Source organism: Quercus suber, unplaced genomic scaffold (assembly GCF_002906115.3).
Source record: "Quercus suber isolate HL8 unplaced genomic scaffold, Cork oak 2.0 scaffold_131, whole genome shotgun sequence".
NCBI classification, from domain to species: Eukaryota; Viridiplantae; Streptophyta; class Magnoliopsida; order Fagales; family Fagaceae; genus Quercus; species Quercus suber.
In genome coordinates, this window is record NW_027069594.1 from 515043 (window position 1) to 528447 (window position 13405).

The 13405-nt window shown below is 35.9% G+C and overlaps 1 protein-coding gene across 1 annotated transcript; it reads left to right on the top strand.

Annotated features, from left to right (window-relative positions):
• Positions 1 to 541: 541 nt before the first annotated feature.
• Positions 542 to 11298, top strand: LOC112022512 (uncharacterized). Its single transcript, XM_024055124.2, is given in 19 exon segments — positions 542 to 1179; positions 2760 to 3279; positions 3427 to 3687; positions 4086 to 4154; positions 4157 to 4176; positions 4902 to 5111; positions 5191 to 5595; positions 6957 to 7135; positions 7345 to 7438; positions 7563 to 7619; positions 7736 to 7870; positions 7993 to 8064; positions 8253 to 8366; positions 8743 to 8904; positions 9034 to 9162; positions 9271 to 9372; positions 9454 to 9530; positions 10016 to 10165; positions 10476 to 11298. Coding segments are annotated over 19 exon segments (3858 nt in total). The 5' UTR covers positions 542 to 651; the 3' UTR covers positions 11050 to 11298.
• Positions 11299 to 13405: the final 2107 nt, after the last annotated feature.

Consider the following 13405-nt stretch of genomic DNA (forward strand, 5'->3'; position numbering starts at 1 on the left):
AACTACAAATACAAGTGACTCTTGGCAGTGACTCATTTGTTTAAAATGATGTTGCATGTATGATCAATTATAAAGACTTCTTAGGTTTGGATGACTTCTCCTCCACTAGCGATGTGTTAGTGCTCATTATAAATAAAACTTTAGCCATAAAGCAATCATGACTCCTATCCTAATGTTTAGGTAGAGAAGTCACACTAGTGACTCCCTTTAACCATTTTTTCCTTTAAAAAAAAATACTATTAAGATTGTAAGCTTATTGGCCATTTAATCACTTCCTAAAAAGTGACATGACCATGAATCAAATTATTATATAACCTTAGGGGTTCAAATTCAAAATTTGAAAAGGCCCCAAATTTGAATTATGTATTTTGCAATTTAATCTATAATATTTGGACCTTTTTTTTTTTTTGGAAAGAAAAAGGCCATCATATTATTATTATTTTTTTAAAAAAACCCTGTTTTTTAAAGGCAAACATATCCTACCATTCGTTCAAAAAAAAAAGAAAAAAAGAAAAAAAGAAAAGAAGAAAAGAAGGCAAATATGTTATAATAATAATAAAAAGAATTACCGCTCTTTCTAAAACCCTAGCTGATCCTGGCATCACTATCATCAACCTCCTCCGACTTTGAGCCAGGGTTTTTGCTGCAACCATGGAGGGCATCGAAATGGAGGATCCCACACTGTTCCTAGAATCACTCACCATCGCCAACTACAACGAAGACCTCTGCAATTGGATCCTCTCTCGCTTCGGCAGGTCCTTGAAAGAAGATCACCAGCACCTCTGCGCAGTCATAGGCGACATCTCTCAAACTCTCAAAGACCAATCCCTCCCTTCCACTCCCGCCGCCTACTTCGCCGCCGCGTGCTCCTCCTTGGACCGCCTCACCTCCGCCGACCCAATCGCCGAGCCTCCTGTCCACGTCATCCAGCCGCTCCTCATCATCCTCCACCTCGTGCTCCCCAGAATCTCCGCCGCCGTTCTCAACAAGGAGCGGCAGTTCTTGTCTCAGCTCTTGTTCCGGCTGCTAAGGTCGTCGCCCTCGTCGCCCGCCGCAACAACTTTTGGATTGAAATGCGTTTCGCATTGGTTCGTTGTCGGCGACAACGCTCTCGCCTGGTCCGAAGCTTCTCAATTGTACGGTGTTCTGTTGGGATTCGTCATCGATGAGCGCCCTAAGGTCGTTGTTTTATTAATTGGGTTTTCGTTTTTTCATTTTTTTAGATATAAATTATGTGATTTTCGTGTTTATTCTGTGATTTTTTTTAAATGGGGTCGTTGATGGAAATGGAAAAAGAATGCGAATTCGGTGTATTATGAAAATTTAGAATCTTTTGGACTTTTTATTTCACATTTCATTTGGTCATAGGTAGGAATTTGAACTTATGTCATCTGTTCCATAATGGTCGGGATTAGAACCCAGGTCTCTTATTCAATGATAATAGGCTTTGCAAAGAGTTTACTAGTTAAGCTCGCTAGAAACCACCTAGTTAAGTGGTTCATAAAGATTACCTTTACTTTCAATTAGGTCCTTTGGGACAATACATTATGGGAAAAACTTAGTTATGGTTCCTTAGATGCTTACCATAGGTTCCCTAATTAAATTGAGCAATGTGGTTGTATTGACAAATGATTCACATAGTTGAATTTAATTGTAAAAGTTTTATGGGCAATTCGGTGATTTTAGATTAATGGGGTTGTTGATGGAAATGGGAAAAAGAAAGTAAATTTGGTGTATTCTGCAAGTTATAATCTTTTGGACTGGTTATTACACAATATCAATTAGGTATTTTGGGTCAAATATATTATTGGTAAAACCTAGTTACAGCGCTTTACCTTCAGTTTCTAATTAAATTCAACAATTTGGCTGCATTGACCAAAGAACCGCATGTGCTGAATTTAATTTAATTGTCCTTTGGACAAGATGACACTGTTTGTGGGGGGAACATAATAGCCGCACTTTTGAAGATACCAAGAAAGACTGCATTGACCAAAGAACTACATGTTGAATTTAATTTAATTGTCCTTGGGACAAGATGACACTGTTTGGGGGGGGGGACATAATAGCCGAACTTTTGGAGATACCAACAAACCAATGGCTCAGTTAGAATCCTTGTTGATTCAAACTGTGTAGTTGGCCTTGTGTGTGGGGTTTTACACATATCAACTCCATTCTTGAGTTCAATGATTCACATCGTTTGTCATTTTGTGTATAATTCTCTGTAATTTTTTGAGGTACTTTGTGTTCATCATCGTGAACATGAATTAGTCTTCTCTCTTAATAAATACCGTTACTTATGTGTGTGTGTCTAAACACTGTTTATCCGTGTAGTTGAATTTAAGTGGGGAAACTAAGTACAACACCTAAGGAATTGTACCTCAATATGATTACGCATCAAACACTCTACAAAGGATATGTGGATGTTGGTCCATTAATTGAAACTAGATTGTAACTTGTGCATAACAATAGTGATGATGAGGTGGTCTTACCTAGGTGAGTAAAGTGAAGTGATCATCTCGGCTTTCGTGCTTAGTATTATGAATGAGTCACTTGTCATTAAAATTAAGAAAATTAAATTGAAACGTGGGGCAAAATCAAGCAACAATTAAAAACTAATTTGGATTCTGATTGTGTTTCGACTTTAATATAATATATATGATTCTCTTTTTTTTTAAATTATTTGGGTTTTGAACATTTAGGATGATCAGTGCTATTTAGTTTTTAACCCTTGAAGCTGTGTGTTAATTTGATTTGAACAGGTGAGAAGGCAATCACATCTGTGTCTTCGAGATGTGTTATCAAGATTTCAGGAAACATCACTGCTGGGACCAGCAAGTGAAGGCATTACAAAGATATTTGAAAGGTCTCTTCTGCTTGCTGGTGGATCAAATGTGAATAGCAACGAAGGTCACAAAGGAGCACAGGAGGTCCTTTTTGTTTTAGATGCCTTGAAAGAGTGCCTTCCATATATGTCATTGAAGTGCACAACTAGCATCCTCAAGCACTTCAAAAGTCTATTGGAGCTGAATCAACCTGTAGTCTCAAGGCGAATAACAGATAGTTTGTATTCACTTTGTCTTGTCCCAGCTTTAGATGTTTCTCCTGATGCATTGCTCGATTTGTTAAGCTCAATAGCCCTATCTGTCTCCACAATCGAGACATCTGTGGATGCTATGACATTCGCTGCTCGCTTGCTAGATGTTGGAATGATTAAAGTGTATTCACTTGATAGGCAAACGTGTGTGGCAAAGCTCCCTGCTGTATTCAATGCACTCAAAGGTCTGTTTTTATTTTTTAAATTTAATTTTGTTTTTTCTTTTCATAGATTATAGAACCCTTTTTCATGTTATTTTTTTTAATATCTGTTTGACTCAACCAAACAAAAGTGACAATGTGCTAGTGTATTTCTCTCTTTGGTATTGGCAGATATTTTGGCATCCGAACATGAGGAGGCTGTATATGCAGCCATGGGTGCATTTAAGAGTCTGATAAATGCTTGCATTGATGAAAGCTTGATAAAACAAGGAGTGGATCAGATTTTGATGAATGCACACAATGATTCAAGGAGGACTGGACCTACTATCATTGAAAAAGTATGTGCAATTATTGAAAGCTTACTTGACTATCACTATACTGCTGTCTGGGATGTCGCATTTCGAGTCGTCTCGACTATGTTTGATAAATTAGGTAATCCTGTTGCTGTATCTAACTTATTTTGTTCTAGTTCTATTCACTTTGAGATTACTATTGATTCCCAGCTCATTGTATCAGAAACATAGATTTGTAATAAGATTAAGCAATCAGATCCTATGTGTAGGGATGATCTCCCTCATTCTTTCATCAGATGGTTTGCACTTCTGTTTAATTTGTACTTTGATCTTCTAGTATGCTGTACACTTTTTTATTTTTTCCCCTGGGGAGAGAGGGGAGGGGGGAGGGGAGTCAAACCATGACATGGGATTTGGGGACTGGGCTAGGTGCCAATCAGGCTACAAGCCTGCTGGCTAGTATGTCATATGTTTGTTTTTATACTATAGGTCTAAATTTTTATAATATTATTTTGTTATTGAATTTCTTTCATACAGGGCATTATTCTTCTTACTTTTTGAGGGGGGTTCTTAGCAGCTTGGCTAAAATGCAGAAGTTACCTGATGAAGATTTCCTTTCAGGAAGCAGGTATTGTGCTATTTTTTTAATTGTCAGTATTGTCATACTATACCTATAATGATCGTAATATCACCATACTGATTTAAACCTATGGATATGGTTGAGAGTTGTGTCAGTTGAAGATATGGATTTGCTATTCGTACCATCCATTTTTTTGGAGTACTGGATTTTTGTTCCTCATTTGGTATATCTTTGCTTGATTGCTATATATTGTTTAGAGATTACTATGAAAATGTCCTGTATCTCTACATCCTCTTTTTCTAGGAGATCTGCTGGTCCTTGTTTAAATTCTTCAATCATAACCATTTTGTGCTAGATAGCAAAAATGTAGAACCTGCTGTTAGATATTGATTAAATTTTTGGGTTATAACCTTCCGGAAGAGTTTTGGAGCCTTTTGATCCAATAGCAATTGTTAATGGGACATAATGCAATGACCAAATGATACTTGCAAACTGTATAGTGCTTTACTTTTTAAATAGATTTCAGTATTGTTGTGATCCATTATTGTGGTTTGTTGATGGAGATGCATACATCAGCTGGTTTGAAGACTTTTATAGTTTTATGTATAGCACTCATTGGTAGTAGTAAGCTACAGTTTCTTAGCTGCAGACTGTACTGCTATTATGCATATCTTTGCTGAAGATAATGTGGAAGCAACCCCATTTACGTGCTTTTATGTAATAGTTTTCAACTTTGCAATATGCACTAACAATACTGATTCATCAATATGCAGCTGCATGAATGCCTTGGATCAGCTATTGGTGCATTAGGACCTGAAACTTTCTTGGGCCTTGTACCTCTTAATTTGGAGGCTAAAAAGCTATCTGAGGCAAATGATTGGCTCTTTCCAATTCTGAAGCAGTATATTGTTGGTGCTCGTTTAAGCTTCTTCACAGAGTCCATTTTGGGTATCGTTGGAATGATGAAGCAGAAATCTCAAAAGGTATGAAACCTTTTATACAAATTAGATGCTGTTTGTCTCTTTCTTTATGGCATTTGCTAAGTAGTTTGACTTTTGGCAGCTTGAGCTACAAGGACAAGTGTCTTCGTCAATGAGGGCAAATGGACTTGTCTACTCTTTGTGGTCCTTGTTGCCTTCATTTTGCAATTATCCTTTGGATACTACTGAAAATTTCAAGGATCTAGAGAAAGCTTTATGCAGTGCGCTTCAGGAAGAACCTGATACTCGTGGAATAGTATGCTCCAGTTTGCAGATTCTTATTCAACAGAATAAGAGAATTATGGAACAAAAAAATGAGATGCCTGATCTTGAAGAAGGTACTGCCAGACAGCGAGCAGTGTCCCATTATACCCCACAGGTGGCAGCAGATAATTTGAATGCACTTAGGTCATCTGCTCGTGAATTTTTAAATGTTTTGTCTGGTGTCTTCCTGCAATCTACAAAAGATGATGGTGGTTCTTTGCAGGTACTTATTCTATCTCAATTGCATATACTGCTTCATTTGTCATGGTCACCAGGCGAATAGATTCTATTTTTAAGTTTCTTTTTAACTATATATAGAGATATAACATGTGTCTGTGTATGCACTTATTTATTTATTTGTGTCAACTTTTGCTTCTGAGCCTAGAAAGTGGGACAAAGTATTTACTTGAAGATCGCTGGTTGGACTGTAACATAATATACTTTATATTGATTGAAACCTCAAATTTAGTGTTGTTTTTCACTTCACAAAAGTTGTTATAGGTTCTAGCATCTAGCATTATTGTAAAGTTTATAAGAGGATTCACAGTAAGAAAGCTAAAAATTTTAGCTTTTAGCAACTCAAATGAATACTTATCTATTTTAACACCTCATTTTATAATACACCAACATCAAAGGTTTTATTTTTTTACCGCTTAATTTAAATATTATTTTTATATTCTTCCATATATGCTTCTTTCTCTCTCTTCCTATCTATCTCAGCAAACCCACCCGAGCCACCACCGCTGAAAAAAGAAAACACCAGGCACCCATACCCACTCCAGCCACCACCACCAAAAAAAAAACACCAAGCACCCATACCCACCCCAGCCACCACCACCTAAAAAAGAAAACACCAGCCACCTGTAGCCACCCCAGCCACCACCACAGAAAAAAAAAAAACACAGCCACCACCCATCACAAAACTCACTCCACCACCGCCACAGCCACAACAATCACTGCCACTGTCACCGCCACCCACAACCGGAACCCCAAAAATCACAACCAAATCACAAGCCCAAAACCACAACAGCATCCACCAGCAATCAAAAAACAAAAAAAAAACAAAAAACAAAGATCTGACCACCATGAGAGAGAGAGAGAGAGAGAGAGAGAGAGGGGGGACAAGGAAGAGAGGAGGAGGGTCAGAGAGGAGCTAACTGAAACGATAATCGGAATGATGTGAGTATGCCAACCACCGGACCTTGTGTCACCGGCAGGTACAAAGGTGAGCTTGAATAGCCCTTGCCAAAAGAAAAAAAGATTGAAGAGAAGGGCGGAGAATGCAAGGAGAGGCTCGGCCAAAGAAAGAGAGAGAGAGAGAGAGAGAGAGAGAGAGAGATGTCTGAAGAAAGTGAAAATGTAAAATAATGAAAGAAGAGAGAGAAACCAATACATTTATTTTTATAACTCTGTTGCTTCAGTAAACTGCTATAGATGGCAGTTTACTGTAGCTAGATGGCAAAAAATTTTAGATTTAGCAATTTTGATGTAGTGAGTTTTTTAGTGTTGTTGCTAAAATAGCAATTTACCTAATTTTAATAGCTTTGATGTGAATGCTCTAATAATGTTGTTTGCACCATGCAGTCCACAATCAATGAATTTGCTTCCATATCAGATAAAGAAGTAGTATCGAGGTTCTTTAATACTACGATGCAGAAGCTTTTGAGAGTTACTCAGCAGGCTGCCAAACCAGAAAATTCAAGAAATTCTAATTCTATGCGAATTGATGGTGTGTCAAATGAAGATTCGCTGTCACTTTTGAGGTGTTACTTTTTCACCCATTTTTTGTCTCATTCTATTTTTTTTTTTTTACATTTTGGCCATGCTTCTGAATCTCTGATGGCTTTTTGGTCTATTATGCATCATTTGTCAATTATAAAGTCTTAAATTGTTTCTTTTTGTTCATGAAATGAACACTTTTTGGATTTCATCAATATTTGACATTGTAATTATTCCTTCATCTTAACTTCAGGGCTAGGCTATTTGACCTGGCAGTTTCACTTTTGCCTGGTCTGAGCACAAAAGAAATTGATCTTTTATTTGTTCCAATAAAGCCTGCATTACAGGTTTGTAAATGATTCTATATAATCGGGTGAATTTACCTTTTTTCTGTTTATGGAGGAAACCCCTCAAAATCAAAGTTTTTTTACTTCAGAAAGGGTGAGGTAATTAGGAGTATTTGAACTGCAGGATGTTGATGGTCTGATACAGAAGAAGGCATACAAAGTTCTTTCTGTTATTCTTATGGTATGTCTCTTTTTGCCATTGCAGGAGCTTTTAAGTTGTAATTTTACCATCTGTCATTGCGTATTTTACATATTGTCTAAGTGATGGATCTCTTTGCTGTGAATTTGTGTGGGCAGAAACGCAATGAGTATCTCTCATCAAAGCACAAGGAAATGCATAATCTTATGACTGAAGTGCTACCTTCATGCCATTTTTCTGCTAAGCGTCACAGACTTGATTGCCTGTACTTTATAATAGTCCATGTTTGCAAGGTAGTTAAAGATAGAGATGAGATTCTTTTTAAACTTAATATCACAACTAAAATAGCTCTAGGTTTAAACTTGATAAGCATGCATCATAATGTTGACTTAAGAATTTATGCTTTTGTTTACAGGATGGTTCAGAGCAGATGCGACGTGACATTATTATGTCTTTCCTAACAGAAATAATACTTGCACTTAAAGAGGTACATGTGTTAGCAAAGTAGCTCTCCCACCCCCTTACCCATCCTTTTTCTTGGTTGGTGCGATTATTATGGGAGCCTTATTATTTAAATTCATCCTTAATCTTTGGACACATGCACACACACAATATCTTCTGAAATTTCTTCTTAATATATGATTATCTGTCTTCTGTTGTAATTTCTTCTTGCAGGTAAATAAAAAAACAAGAAATAGAGCATATGAAATTCTTGTCGAAATTGGCCATGCATGCGGCGATGAAGAGAAAGGCGGAAATAGAGAAAACTTGTATCAATTTTTTAACATGGTACTGATCAAACCATTTCATAATTTTCATTACTAAATTGATCATGGCACACTTTGTTTTTTTTGGGCTAAAAATTAATCATAGCACTTGCACTGTTTAATGGAAGCTTAGATACTTTTTTGGAAATGCCAAAAATATCCTGTTAATTTGCCTTTAATACAAAAAAAATAAAAATAAAAAAAATAAAATTTCTATTGACTAAAATGTCATCTTGAATTTGATTGGAAGCTTAGATAGTTTTTTAGAAATCCCAAAAATATCCTGTTAATTTGCCTTTAATACAAAAAAAAAAAAAAATATTGCTATTGACTAAAATGTCATCTTGAATTTGATTATGTGGTAAACTTTACTAAGCAAAGTTTATTTATGGTTGAAGGTGGCCGGAGGACTTGCTGGTGAGACACCTCACATGGTCAGTGCTGCTATTAGAGGTTTAGCTCGCTTGGCTTACGAGTTCTCGGATCTTGTTTCATCTGCTTGGAATGTACTGCCATCCGCATTTCTCCTCCTTAAGAGAAAAAATAGAGAAATAAATAAGGTTTCCCCCTATCCTTTGAGATATGTAATTTATTCTCATTTTAGTTGGTTTTGTGGAACTAAGTATTTTATTACTCTCTCTTTCTATCTGATCTTATCTTAACTCATCCTTTATTGTTGTTCAATGCAGGCTAATTTAGGTTTGTTGAAGGTGTTGGTGACAAAATCAGAAGCTGAAGGGTTGCATACGCACTTGAGGAGCATGGTGGAAGGTGTGGTGAAGTGGCAAGATAACACCAAAATCCACTTTAAAGCTAAAGTAGGTTATTCAGCAATTTTGTTACTCTCTTCAGTTGCTATGGCAAATGGCTGAGTTCATATACTGATCATCCCAAGTTCTCTTTGGATAATTTTGAATTGCTTTCAGGTTAAACTTCTCCTGGAAATTCTTATTAAGAAATGTGGTCTGGAAGCAGTTAAGGCTGTAATGCCTGAGGAACACATGAAACTCCTTACTAATATACGCAAGGTTGGTGGAAAGTCATCATATGCTAGAATAAAAACCTAAGTGGGTATTGTTTCTGATTTATGTGATACTTGTCAAACACAGATCAAGGAACGGAATGAGAAGAAACTAAGGGCTAATTCAGAAGCAAGGTCTCAACTATCAAAGGCAACAACGTCCAGGTTTCAATCTGTTGTAATATAATTTTCATAGATGTATATACATATACTACATATGTGAAGATGAACATGCATGTCTTTGTGCTTCTGCCCTTGATGTTTAGATGAATTCAATGCTCTGATATATGTTTAATACAATCCAATTTCTAGTTTCATGAAGTAGGCACAGTGTCACTGTGCTGGTGTGGCAACTGCCATGTGTCCTGTACCTGAAGTCTCTGTGGACTATATGTAGCTAGGCTAGCAGTGAGGCATCTGGCTCCTGGTACTCGCATAGAATACAAAATCAAACAATTAGCCTTCAATTTGTAAGCTATGGGAGCTATTGAAGTAGTGAACAGCCATTGTGTGAATCAATGTCATACAAATTCAAATTCATGCACCAAAAAAAAAAAAAGAATCCATCTGTTTTTAGTCACTAGGCTCACTACTTCACCTGCACATTGGTGACTTTTGTAATTATTTTTTTAATTTTTATTTTTTTTCAGGCTAAGCAGATGGAATCACACAAAAATATTTTCTGATTTTGGCGATGAAGAAACTGAGGGAAGTGATGCTGAGTATATGGATGGCAGGACAATGACTAGTCAACAGAGCAAGGCTCCCTCACAGCGAAAATCCAAAGCAGCTTCATTACGGTCAGTTTTGGACCTCTGAGTCTGCTCATTTTATCTACATAATTGATTGGAGAATGTCATTTTGGGCTGTCAAAGATGAATGCGTGTAGGTCAATGACTGTCTGGGGATCTCATAGTAGACAAGGTTCAGTCCAATCGTGAGCAATGTAACCCCACCCCCAAAAAAAAAAAAAGCATGACAATTAAATTGTCCTGGTCTAATAAGATAATTTCTTGTAATTATTTTGTTAGCTGCTTCATTGAACGTCACCTATTTATTTTTATCAACTTTTACTTCACGTCATAACAAATCCAATTTTTCTCTCTCCAGCTCCAAGAGAAGAGCAGGTGTGAGCTTGCCTGAACACTTGCTTGACCAACTTGAGGATGAGCCACTTGACTTGCTCGACAGGCAAAAAACATTATCAGCTCTTCGATCAAAACATCTCAAGCGAAAGGCAGATTCGGATGAGCCAGAACTGGACCCTGAAGGGCGCTTGATTATTCGTGAGGAAGAAGAACCAGAGAAAACTCCCTCTGAAACTGATTACGATCCAAAGAGTGAAGCAGATAGTCACTTGTCAGCAAATTCCTCGAAGGGAAACCAGAAGCGCAGGAAAACATCAGACTCCGGTTGGGCGTACACTGGTAGTGAGTACTCTAGCAAAAAGGCAGGTGGGGACTTGAAGAAGAAGGGCAAGCTTGAACCATATGCATATTGGCCGCTTGATCGCAAAATGATGAGCCGTAGACCTGAGCATCGTGCAGCCGCAAGAAAAGGAATGGCAAGTGTGGTAAAGATGACGAAAAAACTTGAAGGCAAGAGTGTCTCAAGTGCACTCTCGACCAGGGGCTTGAAGATTAAAAAGAGTCAAAAGAAAGGCAGCAAGAAAAAGAGCAGGTGAAGGAGAACTTTCTACATTGTATTAATACATCAACTTAGAGATGTGCAATCCTACAGATTTTGAATTTTTTTTTTTTTTTTGATTTGTTTTTTTGTTCCTGGTAATTTTATTTGGGGGCTCCAATTTTTGTAAGGTGTAAATTAGATAGGAATCAAGGTATTATGTTGGTTCTCTGTAACTACAATATGATGGGAAAAACCCATAACTGAAATGTTTTTTGTTATTTATAGAATTTTTTGATGATCTGTATTTATAATGTCATTGGTAGTGTAGGTTTTAATATTTTTCTCTCATCAATAAAACGGTTTCATAAGATAATTTTTCGATCAAATAGGTGTTAGGAAAAGGAAGTCTAATTAGGGCAACTGTGAAGTCCTGTTAATGGGCCCGTGGCAGTTTCCTGGCCCAAAGCCTTTGTTCATATTTGTTCTTTTTTTTGTTATTCTACGAAAAAGGAAGAAAAACCATTAATAAAACTGTGTTTCACTTAGGTAACTATGTTTTATTTTTGGGCAGTAACTTTCTATCCAAGTTCAACTTTCTCTCTTTAATGTAGTTTTCTCTCTCTACCTATTTTGTTCGATGAGCCAAATTGTTTTACAAATAGTAGGCTTATGTGAAACATAGAGTTTAATCAGTGCATTTTTGTCTCTCTGCTTTGTTATTGCTCAGAGTAACTAAAATAAATAACAAAGATGGGATGAGCTTTAAATTGAAATTATTTCATAAGTTTGATTCTTTAATTAATAACAAAATAGTATTAGTTTTTGGTCTTTCTTTTAATGAATCTCTCTCCTCCTCTTTTTTTTTTTTTTTTTTTTTGTTAAAGATAAGTTGTGAACCAAGTTTATTGGGAGAATATGAAAAATTATTCAAAATTAGGGCAACTGTGAAGTCCTGTTAATGGGCCCGTGGCAGTTTCCTGGCCCAAAGCCTTTGTTCATATTTGTTCTTTTTTTTGTTATTCTATGAAAAAGGAAGAAAAACCATTAATAAAACTGTGTTTCACTTAGGTAACTATGTTTTATTTTTGGGCAGTAACTTTCTATCCAAGTTCAACTTTCTCTCTTTAATGTAGTTTTCTCTCTCTACCTATTTTGTTCGATGAGCCAAATTGTTTTACAAATAGTAGGCTTATGTGAAACACAGAGTTTAATCAGTGCATTTTTGTCTCTTTGCTTTGTTATTGCTCAGAGTAACTAAAATAAATAACGAAGATGGGATGAGCTTTAAATTGAAATTATTTCATAAGTTTGATTCTTTAATTAATAACAAAATAGTATTAGTTTTTGGTCTTTCTTTTAATGAATCTCTCTCCTCCTCTTTTTTTTATTTTTTATTTTTTATTTTTATTATTTATTTATTTATTTATTTTTTTATGTTAAAGATAAGTTGTGAACCAAGTTTATTGGGAGAATATGAAAAATTATTCATTATTTAGTTCTGGAAAAGTTTCTGATAGTTGAATAAGAAATCTAGAGTTCAATTTTCGTCTACACTAAAAATCGATTGATGTCTTGGTTTGATGATAAAGAGTTATCATCAGGAACGGACGCTATAAGTTGAAACTCTCTAAAAATAAAAAATAAAAAAAGTTCTGGAAAAATACATGCCTTACCAATGAAATATTGGGTTCCCCAGGAGGTTTTTTATTAGCTCCAAAAATTTCATTTCTATATCAATCTAAATTTTGCGTGGTCTTCTAGTTAGATAGCACCTTTTTGATTATTGATTATTACCTCAACCATCAGCCTATAAACGTCTTCCCTTCAGCATGCCACATGCTGCATCAAGTGATGAAAGATTACACGTTTCTCAAAATATTCAACAATTGCATGGTGAGTCCACAACTAGTCCATACCCAAAATGACATTAAAGTCATGCATATTTAACAATATCTTTCTCCTCCTCTTTTTTTTTTTTTTTTTTTTTGTTAAAGATAAGTTGTGAACCAAGTTTATTGGGAGAATATGAAAAATTATTCATTATTTAGTTCTGGAAAAGTTTCTAATAATTGAATAAGAAATCTAGAGCTCAATTTTCGTCTACACTAAAAATCGATTGATGTCTTGGTTTGATGATAAAGAGTTATCATCAGGAACAGACGCTATAAGTTGAAACTCTTTAAAAAAAAAAAAAAAAAGTTCTGGAAAAATACATGCCTTACCAATGAAATATTGGGTTCCCCAGGAGGTTTTTTATTAGCTCCAAAAATTTCATTTCTATATCAATCTAAATTTTGCGTGGTCTTCTAGTTAGATAGCACCTTTTTGATTATTGATTATTACCTCAACCATCAGCCTATAAACGTCTTCCCTTCAGCATGCCACATGCTACATCAAGTGATGAAAGATTA